This window comes from Podarcis erhardii (genome assembly GCF_964252035.2).
Source record: "Podarcis erhardii genome assembly, chromosome: 14".
In the NCBI taxonomy this organism is placed as follows: domain Eukaryota; kingdom Metazoa; phylum Chordata; class Lepidosauria; order Squamata; family Lacertidae; genus Podarcis; species Podarcis erhardii.
Window position 1 is genome coordinate 201,160 of NC_138503.1, and position 16,061 is coordinate 217,220.

General features: G+C 41.8%; 1 protein-coding gene across 1 annotated transcript in view; it reads right to left on the reverse strand.

Moving 5' to 3' along the window:
* Positions 1 to 1,565: 1,565 nt before the first annotated feature.
* LOC309329686 (maestro heat-like repeat-containing protein family member 7) overlaps positions 1,566 to 16,061 on the reverse strand; it is a gene marked incomplete at its 3' end in the record, with an annotated part of 28,576 nt that continues 14,080 nt past the window's right edge. Inside the window, exons 8-13 of the mRNA XM_081840701.1 lie at positions 11,869 to 12,004; positions 10,861 to 10,916; positions 9,643 to 9,792; positions 2,413 to 2,567; positions 2,062 to 2,206; positions 1,566 to 1,751 (exon numbers count right to left, since the gene is read on the reverse strand). Of these exons, the coding sequence (XP_081696827.1) occupies positions 1,566 to 1,751; positions 2,062 to 2,206; positions 2,413 to 2,567; positions 9,643 to 9,792; positions 10,861 to 10,916; positions 11,869 to 12,004 (828 nt within the window). The remainder of the gene's footprint in view (positions 1,752 to 2,061; positions 2,207 to 2,412; positions 2,568 to 9,642; positions 9,793 to 10,860; positions 10,917 to 11,868; positions 12,005 to 16,061) is intronic.

The following is a 16,061-nucleotide window of genomic DNA, read 5'->3' on the forward strand; positions in this document are numbered from 1 at the left end:
TATACATTCATCTTCTATCAAAAAAACACTGTCCATATATATTAGACATGATAGCAGTGAATGCAGCTGAAGTTGTACAATTAAATAAAAAATGTGTAAATACTAAAGAACATTTGACAGTTAAATTGTGAGGAATAAAGAAACCATTAGAAACATTAGAACAGGCATTCCCTGTTTCCAGTTCCTACCTCCAAGTAAAACGCCATGCCAATGGCTCTCTTCTTGTTGTTCGGACAGCACATATATTCCCGTGCCAATCGGGCAATCCTCTGGTACTGTTCTGTTGAGGAGGTGAACAAGGTCCTGAAACATAAGAGTAAGAGACAAAGAATTCACAAGTCTGAAGCTGGCAGGAAGAACCACCCAGCGTTCCTGCACAACAACAACCACCACCAGGTTACTTGAACGCTGAGCAGAGCCTCTCGCCTGCATTCGCTCCCTAAGACGCACACACATTTCCCCTTACTTTTTAGGAGGGGGAAAGTGCGTCTTATAGAGTGAACAATATGGTACATTTTCTGAAATAAATAAGAAGTTTATCCCCATTTCCCCAGAAAGCAGGCCTTGCTCTTCATGCCTCACCTGCCAGTCCTTTTCACCTTCTTACCTTGCCAGAAGACGAATGCCTTTGAAAAAGCTTTCTGGACTTGACAGCATATCCCAGCAGCTTTGCAACCCCAAAACCTCAAATTCGTCAAGGTATTCAACACGCCCAATCAGTTGTTTCAGGGCCTGCACAGCGGTCCTGAGTCAAGTGAAGGAATTAAGAATATTATATTTTAAAAATTTGTATACTGCCCTTCACCCGTAGATCTCCGGGCAGTTCACAACATAAAAATGCAAGTTAAAAAGCACAAAATACAGAATAAAATCAAGAACCAAAGCAAACCAATAACTCCTCTCCCTCCAACAAACGCAGTTGAAAGGGCATAGGAGATTAATCAGCCAATGGCGTGATTGAAGAGGACCATTTTTGCCTGGCATCTAAAGGCACCAGGCAAGCCTCCCTGGGGAGAGCAACCCACTAATGGGGAGCCACCACAGAAAAGGCCCCTTCTTGTGTGGAGGAGGCACGTAAAGAGGGGCTTCCGATGATGAGCACAAGGTCTGGGTAGGTTCATCTGGGGAGTTTTAGGTCCTTGACATCTTGCAGTCCAATCCCAACCATCACCCCCTGCAGCCTCCCCCATGTTTCCAGCACAAGCGGCAACCTTTCAGCTGTGATGGAGACTTAAGGTTTCATGACACGTGAGTCCCACCACACCCAAATCAGCCCATCGTGCGGGAGAGTCTACAACATCCTCTCCCATCCTAGTGTCCTTCAGATGTTTTGGGCTACAATAACTCCCATCTTCAGCCCAGTTGTGCTGGCTGGGGCTGGTGGGAGTTGTGGTCCAAAGCGACTGAAGAGCACAGGGGTTGGGGAAGCCTGGGTCTCCTAGCTATCTAACCTAAGCAGAACCTCCATGTCCAAATGAAGCCTATCTCTTGGGGGAGGGCTGAGCCATCACCACTATGGGTCAGAGAGAGAAGGGAGGTTCCCCCCAAATGCATTAGCAGGTCCCTTACATCAGTGGATCGAGATGCGAAGAGGGCTCGGGGATTAGACTTGCCGCCCTCAAACCTCTTCTTCTCGCCTCATGGACAAAACAGATCTGAGTGCTAAGTGCAAACAGCAGGTGGTGGAACTTGCTCTTCAGGATACCTGCAGCCTCAGGGAACGACAGGATATGACACAGAGCGTTGGTAGCCTGGAGGGACAAAGACAGGAGAACGGCATTCAGCAGAGGTCATCGTCAGATCAAGATCTCAGACTCAGACGCGACTCAGAGCCCCGGTCCATTTCCCTCAGTGTTGTCTACACTGACTAGCAGTGGCTGTCCAGGGTTTCAGGCAAGGAACTCCCCGACATGGAGATGCTGGGGCCCTTCTGCATACAAAGCAGGTGCTCACAGGATGGACCACTTATTAAGATGCACCCCCCTCCCAGCAAGAAGCCCCCAGCCCCATCCAGCTCCCATTCAAAACAATCCAGGAGAGAGAAACTGAGTGGTTTCGTACCGCCATTGGCATTTGAGAAGTGCTGCGTCGCTTGGAAGTGACTTCCGCTTTGGGGTCTTCATCCTGCAGCCTTTTCAGGAGGGGTCTCAGCAGCTTGACGCTGGAATACTGATCAGCGACCAAGGCCTTCCAGATCACCGTGGCACTTTTCAAAACAGAATTTTTCCTTTTTCCTTTTCTTAAAAAAAGTCAGGCCTTTGATATTTTCTTTATATTGCACATACATTAGCAAAGAAAGAAACCACAACTCGGAGCACAATTTTTTGCAAGTACGAAATTCAATATAAATAAATATAAATTAAGAAACCCCTTAAATCTAGCCCTCCCCATTTTCACATCACAAAAACTTACTCATCACACTCCATCAAACAGTCCAACAGACTGTCTACGACCGGCTGCATGCGCTTGGTGGCTAGGCTGACAATAGCCGAAAGTGTCACTTCTTTAGTGCGGGTGTCGGGGATCTGGTGGAGACGGTTGTAAATCTCCTTCACAACCATAGGCAGCTGGAAGAAGATAAAAGAAGACCAGGATGAGAAAGTGTGGTGAACCTGTTTCTATTTTGCTTAATGTATGTAGGGTTTGGTGTCAGCGTTACTCGTGCCGGTTCTCTGCCGTTCACTTGTGTTCCTTTGGTGGTGAGAGAGGTTGGGGTTGGCCTAGGGTGTGGTTGTTTGTTTGTGATTGGCTGTGGTGATCTTTGTTTTGAATCAATTCCAGTACCCTTTTGGTACTAGATTCTGGCTTCTGCAAAGTCAATACTAAATCGTCAGCAAATGCTTTCAGTTTGTACTGTTTAGCACCCACTTGTATGCCTTTAACCAATTGGTCCTTTCTGATCATATTTAACAAAACCTCCAGGACCGATATAAAAAGCAATGGAGAGATTGGGCAACCTTGTCGTGTTCCTTTCTCAGTCTTAAACTCTTCTGTCACTGCATTGTTCACAATTAATTTTGCCTTTTGTTCTGAATAAATTGCACCTATACCATTTTCAAAACCTTGACCTACCCCCATCCCCTGTAGATTCTTCTTCATAAAACTCCAAGAAATGTTGTCAAAGGCCTTCTCTGCATCCACAAAAATCAAAACTGCCTTAGTATTGATATTCACTTGTAATTTTTCTAGAATATAAATTATATTCCTCGTATTATCAGACAAATGTCTGCCCGGGAGAAAGCCCGCTTGGTCTTTATGAATTTCTTCTACTAACACCCTTTTAAATCTTTTAGCCAAAATATCTGCAAAAATTTTGTAATCTTCCATTCTATTTCCTGGTTCATCAATTTCATATATTGTACTTGATATAACTTTATCTCTTTCAGGATCTCCTGTGATTTTGGTTTTGCTCTCAGCTTCTTCTCTCCTTCCTTTATTTTTTCCAAGATTTTATCCTTTTTTTCATTTTGGGTTCTCTTCTTAATTGCATTCTGTTGTATCAGGAATCCTCTCATAACTGCCTTACTTGCATTCCAGATTACTCTTTTTTCCACTGTTGTGTTCATATTTATCTCAAAGTAGTCTCTCAGAGTTTTTTGGGCCGCCTTCATCACTTCTTCATTCCTAAACAAAGTATCATTCATCCTCCATCTGAAGGAACCAATTGGCGTCAATTTCATTTCCATCTTCACTGCATTATGATCAGAACAAGTCTTGGGGCAAATCTCCACTTTGCTGGTCTTTGGAGCCAGTCCTCTAGTTACCCAATTTGGTCAATTCTTGTCCATGTCATTTTAGGCTCGGAGAAGAAAGTTCCCTCTCTTCCCAGAGGATTCTTTATTATTCTCCAAATATCAACTAAGTCCATATTTTCAGTCATGTCAAAAAAAGGTTTTTGGTAGTCTACCATCTTTGGTGACTACCTGTCTCTGAGCCTTATCCATATTTGTAGACACCACTCCATTCATGTCTCCCATCAAGATCATATTGTAATCCATATAGTGCATCAGAGTCTCATGTAGTTTCTTAAAAAATTCCGATTATCCTTCATTTGGTGCATAGATGCCTACTATCAAGAATTGCTCTCCTTGTGATTGAATTTCAATTGCAACAAATCTTCCTTGGTCATCTTTGAATATAAATTTTGGTGAAAGGCTTTCTTTTGCATAAAGAACTACTCCTCTTTTTTTAACTTTATCTGATGAGATAAATTCATGACCCTAATCTTTCATTGCTCAATATCTTCCTGTGTAGCCTTATCACATGTGTTTCTTGTAGACAAATCAAATCCAATTGTTCTTTTTTTAATAAATGAAAGACTCTCCGCCTCTTTTCCGGGGAGTTCAGTCCATTCACATTTAGCTCAACACTTGCAATGCCATAGTGTAATTACTCTGCTTTTCCTCCAACTGCTTGCTCTTCTTCTGTTGCTAATGTTGACGGCAGGTTCACTGGGGGCGTCCAATCCAAAAGATAATGCTGCTATCTCCACTATTCCTTTATTTGGTGATCTTCTATCCAATGCTCTTTGCTCAAGTCCTCTATCTGTTGATTTCCTGTTTGGTGCTCTTGGCTCTTTTCCAACTTCCTTCTGCAGGTCTTCTTCGTATTTGTCCAAAAACTTTACCTTATCTTCTACTGATCTTATTTTAATTTTCCTTCCTTTGAAACTGAAGGATAAACCTTGGGGAAACTCCCACCTAAATTTAATTTCGTTCTTTCTCAGCAGGGCAACCAAATCTCCGTAATTAGGCCTAAGATCCAAAAGATATTTTGGGACATCTTTAAAGATTTCCACTCTTGACTGTTGTACTTCTAAATTCTTCTGATAGTGCCAACCCAAAATTTTGTCTCTCTCTTCTTTAGTTTGAAGGGTAATCAAGCAATCTCTTATTCTATTCTTCTCTTTTTTCCCTCCTCTTCCAAGTCTAAAGGCCCTCACAATTCTAAAGTCCTCTTGATCCAAATACACATCCCAAAAGTCAGCAAATTCCTGCATAAGAAAGTCTATCAGACTTTCCTTCTCCAATTCAGGTAAAGCTCTGATCCTCAAGTTCGTCTGTTTTTCTTTAAGTTCAATCACAGAAAGCGTCAACTTATGGTCATCAAGTTGCCTCTGCAAGTCTGGAACTCTTTCTCTCTCTAGTTGTGTTACTTTACATTCCACAGCAACAGCTTTTTCCCTGGCTTCCTCCGCTGTCTGCCGTATCAAAGTAGACTCCTGTACCAATTTCTGGATAGTCTCTGTATTAGTATTCACTTTTTGTCCCAAGTTATTTATACTTTCTGTGTTTAAATTTATACTTTCTCTGTTTAAATCAATTTTAGTAGTTGCCGCATCAACTTTCTTATTAAGCTGATCCAAAGAGTCACTTATCTTACTTAGTGCCACCGCTAAAGCGTCTTCTGTTGACATTCCTTTCGATTTGGAATGTACTGACACAGCAGCCGCAGAGGAAGGGGGACCTGATGTTGAAGCTCTCCTTGGTTGCTGCCAAGTCTTCCCAGACCTTAATGTTTTTTCAGAAGTTGGTTGATCTATTTTTTCCTTTCCATCTGCCATAACACTTAAAGATTCAAGGTCAGTCCAGTCCCACAGTCCCACAGTTTTTATCTTACAGTGGAAATTCCCTAGCCCAGCTCTTGTAACAATAGCAGCTTCCTCTAGGGGGAAACAGTTTCCATTTGTATTAATCCGTAATGTCCAAATGTCCAAATACAGTTCAAAAAATAAACTTAGTTTCAATTTTTGACTTTTAGTCCTTTTTAACACAGACGGAAACAGTCGCAACAATGTATTTCAATGTATCTCTCTTGTTTAGCTAGCTGTCAACAAACGTTCCAAAGCACGTCAGTAGCAGCCCGTTTCCAGGGTCAGAGCGGTGGTGCTTTTAACTCTCTTCCCACTCTCTCCTGCAGGCAAACTCAGTCCAAATCTCCCCCCCCCTTCTCCTGCATCCAAGGGGGGGTTAATATTAATATTTTCTACCAATGAAAGTTTAGCCCTTTACAGATAGGCTTTCCAAGGCTTCAGCTTACAACCTCATTGCTTCAGTCTATTTACAAAAGGGGAAGGGGGACTTCCTGTGTTGAGCCTCCCCCCGTTTCGATGCCAAATCAATTTTTTTTTTTAAAAAAAAAAAGTCCAATTCTCCTACTTCGCTGTACTCACAGGTAGTTACTTTAATGTCCGACTGTCCACAGGAAAAAGTTAGCGCTCTCCGGCAACGGCTATGTGGCTTTGTTCCATGGAAAAAGCAGTTGATTCGGACTTTCAGATTAGCGCCATCAGCAAATGGCGGAATTCCTCTGACTCAGAAGAATCCGCTCCGCAAAAATCGGGTCTTGCCGCCGCAGCGAAGGCGGAGACCCTCTAAAAACCCCAGGCGGTGGAAGCCTGGGGACGTGGGATTTGGCGGACACCAGGAGCGCCCCCTACTCACAGGGAAACCCCTTTTCGGGGGCTCCGAAAGTGACATGGGGAGAGTGGTGCAGTGTTTCGAATCAACCACTATTTTCGCGGAGTGAAGCCGCACAGCCGTTGCCGGAGAGCACTGACTTTTTCCTGTGGATAATTGGATTTCAAACAACAACCCGTGAGTAAAACGGAAATTGGACTCTTAAAATATTTGCAAATTTGGTATCGATCGGGGAAGGTCCAAACAGGAAGTCCACCTCCCCTTTCTGTAAATAAGCTAAAGCAAAGAACCTGTCAACTAAGGTCATGGAGAGTTTTATGTAAAGGACTTTAATTCTACTGATTGAGACTATTAGAATTTTTTTTTTTTTTGAAGCAGGGTAGCCTGCAGGAGAAGAATAAAATTTGAGATTTGATGTGCCACCCCCCTGGACCCGGGAGTGGTCCGTGAGAGCCCGTTGATGCTGAATAGATCAATTTGACAGCTGTCAAGTTAGCTGTCAAGATACAAAAGAGGACTTTGTTTCTATTGTCTATATTTGCTACAAGTTTATATATACAATGAAGGTATGACTGTTACAATTTAACTTATGGGACCTTTGGGTCTGTGCTGAAAGGAGTGAAAAGGAACTTAAATTCCTCTAGAGGGAGCTTTGGGATATTGCTTTAAGGAACAGCTGAGAAACTGTTTTTTGACCTTGGATTGTTTAAGAATGGTGCTCGGGAAGGAAACTCAGCTTGAATTGAACAGGACATTCTTTCTCTTGGGAAAGCTGCAAGGTCAGATAAATGTTTTGACTTCGAATGTTATAACTTTGGAGACAAGAGTGGACACTAGTAAAGAGCTTGATAAGATCTCGGCACAGGAAATTTATTCAGCTGAACAAACAGGAAATTCTGAAAAGGAAAATCATGTTGCGACTGAAGTGAAGAAAGGGGGAGCCGTCACCCTACAGATGCAAAAGACGAGTTATAATTTGAGGCCTGACATGACGGCAACAAGGAGAAGTAAATTTTCGAAGATGGAAACCTGGCCTGAATTGGAAAATGAAAGATGGAGAGATCTCCTTATGTGGAGACCAGATGACCTTTGGATTACAAAATTGACCCAGGTGGAGATTGGAGTTTTCGGGACCTTTGGATTTGAAAGGAGTGTGAAACAGGACTTGGAACATCTTATAGGCCCTATTTTCAGCCATGGAGGTTTGGCAGGAAGGAATGTGGATGCTGCTGGGTTGGAGCTCCCCCGAGAATTGGCTTTTAATATTAAAGACTATCAAAAAGACTGGCAGAGGGGTCATGAAACTGATTTAAGAGCCTCAGACTTAAGATCTCCGGGTTGATGGTTTTTGGGATTGATGGACCTATGCTGGGGACTGAAACCGGGGAGGGGAGTTGGTGGAATGGAAATTGGGAACTCAAAGTGCATATAATACAATCTTTTTTTGTTTTTTTTGTTTGTTTGTTTTTTTTAATGAAAGTTGGGAAATTTGTGGAATGGAATCTTTTTTGACCTTAGGGAAACGTTTTAAGAATAAGTATAGATATATTGGTTTGGATGAGAGTTAAGATTGGAAAGTAAAAGTGGTTTTTTAAAAAATGGTAAAATTAAGGATTAGAAAGATGGTTGAAAAAGAAAATTATGCGGTTTGGCAGGAATAACATAAAGATTTAGTAAAAATGAATTAATGAAAGAGAGAATGTAAAATTATAGCATTTTAAATAAATTATTAAGATAAAAACAAGGTTGGAAGGATTTGCTGAATTAACAATTTGAATTAGAATACAAAAATGGGAGGTGTGAGGAGGTCAAGGAAATAAGTTAAGAAAGGTAAATATGTAAAGGTTTGATTTGTTCCTTTTTTACCTTATGTGTATTTTTCTCCTTTTTCTTTTCTTTTTCTTTTTTCTCTTTTACTATTTTTTTTGTAACCTGTAAACTTTGAATAAATATTTTTTTTAAAAAAAAAAAAGAAAAAGCAGTTGATTCGAAGCACCGCGCCGCTCACCCCACGTCACTCCGGATCCCCGAAATTGGGTTTCCCCACGGGTAGGGGAGGCGCAAAAGGTGCCCGCCGAATCCCACGTTCACAGGCTTCAGCGCCTGTGATTTTTAATTGGTCTCCGCCTTCACCGTGGTGGCCAGACCCAAATTCCCACGAGGCAAATTCCTCCCGATCAGAGGAATTCCGCCATTACAGATGGCACTAACCCGGAAGTCCAAAAGAGTATAGTTTTCTCTCCCATCTGTGGAGTTGTGTTGGGGGAATCCAGATTGGGAGGGTTTGGAATAGGTAGGTTAGTTTTGGGAGGGTGATCATTTTGATCATAGCAAAGTTTTATTAATTGACCTCAGTGTTGTCCATATTGTGTTTCCTTTGCACTGAAATGAACAGGGTGGAATAATGTAATTAAAATACTGCCAAAGCAGACAGCGAGATGAAAAACAGGGTGGTTGATTTTTGGAAGCCGAACTGCAGCAGGATGGAAACAGAGGCGCGAGCCACAGACATGGAAATTGAAGAAGAAGAAGAAGAGTTTGGATTTGATATCCCGCTTTATCACTACCCAAAGGAGTCTCAAAGCGGCTAACATTCTCCTTTCCCTTCCTCCCCCACAACAAAACAAAAAATTCCTTCCAGTAGCACCTTAAAGACCAACTAAGTTAGTTCTAGGTATGAGCTTTCGTGTGCATGCACACTTCTTCAGATACACTGAAACAGAAGTCACCAGACCCTTCTATATAGTGAGAAGGTGGGGAGGGGTATTACTCAGAAGGGTGGTGGGAATGGGTGATTGGCAGATAGCTGTGATGAGCCTGTTGACGACTCTTAACGACTGCAATAGGTCTTACAGGAAAAAGCAGGAAAGAGACTGGAAAGAGAAGCTGCTGAATTGCAACTTATTAACAAACCTAAAACCATGGAGAGACCTGGTCTGAACAAAGACATTGGATTCTTATCTCATTATACATGACAAAGCCATTTTTCACCTTCTCACCCCTTGCTTTTTCCTGTAAGACCTATTGCATTCCCACCACCCTTCTGAGTAATACCCCCCCCCCCAGATTACGAGTCTACCGCTCTTAACCACTACACCACACTGGCTCTTCTTACTTCCCACACAATGCCTTCTTACTTCCCAGAAACAAGCTAATTCTAAGTCCGAAGAGAATGTTTGATTTAGAGGAAACCTGCTCCCCCTGCCTCCGTTTTGAGCCTTACGTCCACCATTTCCATGCCGCATTCCTCAAGGAAGGACCTCAGGAGCTTTCCTGCAGCCTGAGAGACGGCTCTGTCTTCCACTGTCAGGTTGTCAATCGCCTTCAACACGACTTCGTTGATCTGGCTGGGCGTGAGGTGCTCCCCAAAAGCCTGGCACAAAGAAGAAAGAAGAGGGAGTTTTCTTCTGCTCCACACTCTGACCACGTTTCAGTAGTCCAAGGGTGCCTTCACAAACCAAGTGAAAGACATCTCCACTCTGCCTTGAGAGGGTTGAACTAAGTGACCCCCACGTCCCTTCCAACTCTACAATTTGGTGATTCTATTTATCTGTTTATTTAAGTAGCTGAAAGATTTTACAACAAACACAACTAAAAGTCAGGTGACGCCTTGCTATTTTCGATCCACATCTTAAATTGGTTATGACATTGGAACATGAAGAGGTTCAATCTAAAATCAGACTAGAAAATTAAAAAAAAAAAAATTCCTCCAGGAACAGAGAGGGTGAATAATAGTGGCTATCCGTTATATAACCAATGCCAAACAGACTGGGTGGGAACCTGCCGGCTGTGCGTTTAGTTCTTAATATACAACAAAAACACCCACCACAAGGTTGGCATAGTCCATTGGCTCGGCAGTGCCTTGTGAAAGATGCATCGAATGAGTCAACTTTTCCTATTCTTTTTCCGCCCTGAGGAGCCCAAGGTGGCAATGCATGGTTCTCTCTCCTCCCCGTTTTAGTCTCATGAGGTAGGTTAGACTGAGAGACTGTGACTGACTCGTGAGTGGGGATCTGAACTCTAGGTCTCCCAGCACCTGGTAGAATTTCAATAAGTAGAATTCTGCATGCAGTTTAGGCTACCGGGCACTTCTCTTTGAGCAATTTATTCTAATACAATGCATTTCTGAATGTTAATTACACTAATAGCTCACGCATGGATTTTTTTACACACTGTTTGGCATTGCGAAATTCAAGGACATGTGAATTTCAAAGGCGGGTTGTGTTTCAGTTCTCCTGTTGTTTCTGAAAGCCTTGATTTGATAGCTTTGGCTTCCAGTGTGAACTGCTCTGAATCTCTCCCTCATCCCTAGAAGGCGTGGGCTGCCTGAGGGCAGGCTGAAGTTGGTGGGGCAGGGCCCCATTGGCCCGAGTGAGCAAATCTTTGCTAACTGGGAGTGGCTGCGGTCTTAGCAATAAAGAGTACAAAAGGCCACCCCTACCTTGGCCACTTTTGCAATGTTGTAGTGGAAGAGGGAGGGCCCAGGGATGAAGAAGTCTTCTCGGACCCATCTGACCATGTTGCCTTTCTTATTTTTATTCCTCCTCTTCTCCAGTTCCTTACCTAAGCAGGGTCAGGTTTTGGAATATGCATGCAAAAGAACCCAGCATTAGTGCTCCCTGCTCAAAACCTCCAGTTTTCCCGCTGTGACCAACAAAAACAATTATTGGTTTCACCTCAAAAATTATAATTCAGAATTGGAAAAAAGGTTCAGAAGGGGGCAACCAAAAGGACTGGGGTGCTTGTGGAGCAAATGCTGGTTGCAGCATTTGGGGGGCGGTTCCGTTTAGAAAAATGGCGAGGAAGAGGAGACACAATGTATGGCTTGGAGAAAGTGGAGAGAGAAAGCTTTCTCTCTTGCCCTCATAACATGAGAACAACTGGACCTCCAATGAAACTGAAGTTTCAGGATGGTCCTTCTTCTTGCAATGCACAGCTAAACTCTGGAACTCCGTGCCACAGGAGGCACTGATGGCCACGGACCAAGATGGCTTTCAAAGAAGATGAGGCAAATTCATGGAATAGAAGGCTACCCATGGCTATTAGCCAGGATGGCTATGCTCTGCCTCCATGGTCAGAGGCAGCAAAGTACAGGAGTAGAAAGAGCTTGAATTCTGCTTGCTGGATTCCCACAAGCATCTGATCAACCCCTGTGAGAACAGGATGCTGGACTGGGCTGGGCCACTGGTCAGGTCCAAAAGGCTTTTCTGATGAACATCAGCAGTGAATTCCTCCCCCAAGACTGCCCTCTCATCTCTGGCCAATGGGGTGTTGGCGTTAGGCCAGTGCTAGCACAATTCTGGCCCTCCTGAACTCCCTGATCAACCCCAGCAGCAGCCAGCATGGTCAACACTCAGGGATGATGGGAGTTGGAGCAGCCTCTGGAGGGCTACAGATCTCCCACCCTGCGGCTTACAAGAAACAAGCCATTTCCCAGCATCCCCCTCACCCATTTTGGCTATCATGATGTAATGGAGATGGTATAAGGCCTCCGCTGACTGCAGGCCAATCTCCTTCACGTTGTCTGCGAGGTGAAGGGACAAGAGCGCCACCAGCTGTCCAAGAAGGGGGAAATCCTGGGATACCTAAGAAGTGGAGAGAGAGAGATGCACAGTCAGCCCTCGTCCCACAGAGCCCAGCAAGAGAAAACCGTCTGGCATGCTTTCAGAAGAAGAAGAAGAAGAGTTTGGATTTGATTTTTTTTTTTTTTAATGGATTTTTATTAAGATTTTAAAGGTTAGAAAAAAAGATAAACAAATATCAATTTAAACAAACAAAAAAACAACAACAGACAATTAAAAAAAACAAATCAAACCTTTACATAACTTTCTTTCCTTTACTTATTTCCTTGACTTCCTCACACCTCCCTTTTTTGTATTCTAGTTCAATTAGATATTTCAGCAAATCCTTTCCATCTTTGTTTTTATCCTAATAATTTATCTTAATATACTATAATTTTACATTCTCTTCTTTCACCAATTAACAATCCATTTTTACTTAGACCTTTATATCATTTCTGCTAAAACCACATAACTTCATTCCAACATCCTTCTAACATTCCTTAATTTTACAATGTTTCTGTAGATAAACTTTAAATTTCTTCCAATCTTCTTCCACCAACTCTTCTCCTTGGTCTCGGATTCTGCCAGTCATTTCTGCCAGTTCCATATAGTCCATCGCCTTCATCTGCCATTCTTCCCGGGTGGGTAGACCTTGTGTCTTCCAATATTTTGCAATGAGTATTCTTGCTGCTGCTGTGGCATACATAAAGAAAGTTCTATCATTCTTTGACACCAATTGGCCGACCATGCCCAGGAGAAAGGCCTCTGGTTTCTTCTGAAAGGTATACTTAAATACCTTTTTCATTTCATTATAGATCATCTCCCAGAAAGTCTTAATCCTTGGGCATGTCCACCAAAGGTGAAAAAATGTACCCTCAGTCTCTTTACATTTCCAACATTTATTATCGGGCAAATGATAGATTTTTGCAAGCTTGACTGGTGTCATGTGCCACCTGTAAATCATTTTCATTAAGTTTTCTCTTAGGGCATTACATGCCGTGAATTTCATGCCTGTGGTCCATAACTGTTCCCAGTCAGCCATCATAATGTTATGTCCAACATCTTGTGCCCATTTAATCATAGCAGATTTCACCATTTCATCCTGAGTATTCCATTTCAACAGCAAGTTATACATTCTTGACAAATTCTTAGTTTTAGGATCTAACAGTTCTGTTTCCAATTTTGATTTTTCCACCAGAAAGCCAATTTTCTTATCCAAATTGTAAGCCTCCATTATTTGGCAATAATGAAGCCAATCTCGTACTTTGTTTTTTAGTTTTTCAAAACTCTGCAGTTTTAATCTGTCCCCTTCTTGTTCCAAAATTTCCCAATATTTCGGCCAATTGGCCTCCATATTGAGCTTTTTCTGAGCCTTTGCTTCCATTGGTGACAACCACCTTGGAGTTTTGTTTTCAAGCAAATCCTTATATCTTATCCAGACATTAAACAGTGCTCTCCTGACAATATGGTTTTTAAACGCTTTATGTGCTTTGACCTTGTCATACCACAGATATGCATGCCACCCAAATACATTATTAAAACCTTCTAGGTCCAAAATGTCTATGTTTTCAAGAAGCAGCCATTCTCTCAGCCAACAAAATGCGGCTGATTCATAATAAAGCTTAAGGTCTGGCAGGGCAAATCCACCTCTTTCTTTAGCATCAGTTAGTATCTTAAATTTCTTGCCCTGCCAGACAAATCTAGAGATATCTTTCTGCCACTTCTTGAAACAATCCATTTTGCCCAAAATTTGCAGTGTTTGAAACAAAAACACCATCCTTGGCAATACATTCATTTTTATCGCAGCAATTCGGCCTAGCAATGATAACTTCAAATTTGTCCATATTTCTAGATCCTTTTTCACTTCCGTCCAACATTTTTCATAATTATCTTTAAATAAATTCACATTCTTAGCAGTCATGTCAACCCCTAAGTATTTCACTTTCTTAACCAATGTTAATCCTGTCTCCTTCTGAAACTTCTCTCTCTCAATCACTGTTAGATTTTTCTCTAAAACCTTAGTTTTCAACTTATTCAACTTAAATCCTGCAACCTGACCAAATTCTTGAATCAATTCCAATACTCTTTTGGTACTAGATTCTGGCTCCTGTAGTGTCAATACCAAATCATCAGCAAATGCTTTCAATTTGTACTGTTTAGCTCCGACTTGTATACCTTTATCCAATTGGTCCTTTCTAATCATACTAAGCAGAACCTCCAGGACCGATATAAAAAGCAATGGAGAGATTGGGCAACCTTGTTGTGTTCCTTTCTCAGTCTTAAACTCCTCTGTGACTACATTGTTTACAAAACAAATTCCTTCCAGTAGCACCTTAAAGACCAACTAAGTCAGTTCTTGGTATGAGCTTTCGTGTGCATGCACACTTCTTCAGATACATATGTATCTGAAGAAGTGTGCATGCACACGAAAGCTCATACCAAGAACTGACTTAGTTGGTCTTTAAGGTGCTACTGGAAGGAATTTGTTTTGTTTTGACTATGGCAGACCAACACGGCTACCTATCTGTAACTGGTACATTGTTTACAATTAATTTAGCTTTTTGTTCTGAATAGATTGCACCTATACCGTTTTCAAAATCTTGACCTACCCCCATTCCCTGTAAATTTTTCTTCATGAAACTCCAAGAAATATTGTCAAAGGCTTTCTCCACGTCCACAAATATCAAAACTGCTTTGGTGTTAATATTCACTTGTAATTTTTCTAAAATGTTAATTATATTCCTCGTATTGTCAGACAAGTGTCTCCCCGGGAGAAAGCCCGCTTGATCTTTATGGATTTCTTCTACTAGTACCTTTTTTTAGTCTTTCAGCCATAATATCAGCAAAAATTTTGTAATCCACATTGAGCAAAGATATGGGGTGGTAGTTCTTAAGCTGTGTCTTCTCAGACTCTGTTTTCGGTATAAGTGTAATATAAGCTTCCTTCCATGACTCTGGTGCCTTTTTCCCTTCCAGTCTTTCATTGCAAACTTCCTTTAAAGGCTGTACTAGCCATTCTTTCAAGGATCTATAATATCTTGAAGTGAAACCATCCAGCCCTGGGGATTTGCCCAATTGCATGTTCTGAATGGCTCCTTCTACCTCCTGGTCTGTTATTTTATAATTCAACATTAGCTTATTTTCTTGAGAGATTTTTTGTAATCCATTTATTTTCAAAAATCGATCAATGTCCATTTCTTTCTGAGTCTCCTGTGTATATAGATGTTTAAAATACCTCTGAAAGCACTTCCTGATCTCCACTGGATTCTGTATATTCTTTCCCTCCACTTCCAAATTAGTAATAGTATTAAGCTTTTGTCTTTTTTTCATTTGCCAAGCCAGCAGTTTCCCACATTTATTTGCCGATTCAAATGTCTTCTGTCTCATCTGTTTGATCTTCCATTCTATTTCCTGATTCATCAATTTCATTTTGCATAAAGTACTACTCCTCTTTTCTTAACTTTGTCTGATGAAATAAATTCATGTCCCAATCTTTTATTGCTCAATATCTTCCTGTGTAGCCTTATCACATGTGTTTCTTGTAGACAAATCAAATCCAATTGTTCTTTTTTTAATAAATGAAAGACTCTCGCCTTTTTTCCGGAGAGTTGAGTCCATTCAAATTCCAGCTTTATACTTGCAGTGCCATGATGTAGTTACTCTGCTTCTCCTCCAACAGCACTTAGTACTTTATCTATTTCTGTCAGTGGTGTTGATTTCCCTCTTTTTGGTGAACTTCTGTCCAAAACTCCTGGCTCTTTTCCAAGTTCTTTCTGCAGATCTTCTCCATGGTTTCCCAAAAACTTATCTTTTTCCTCCACTGATCTTATCTTTATCTTTCTTCCTTTAAAGCTAAAGAATAGGCCTTGGGGAAATTCCCACCTGAAGATGATTTTGTTCCTTCTCAACAGGGCAACCAAATCTCCAAAGTTGGACCTAAGATCCAAAAGATGTTGTCAGGGACCTGACATTGGAGCGTGAGGTGGAAGCTGGGCTCCAAAGCGATGCAGGAGAGGGGACCAGCAGGGGGGAAGGAATTCAACGTAACACCAGTAGAGAAGGGAGGGAGATGGAGGATTCA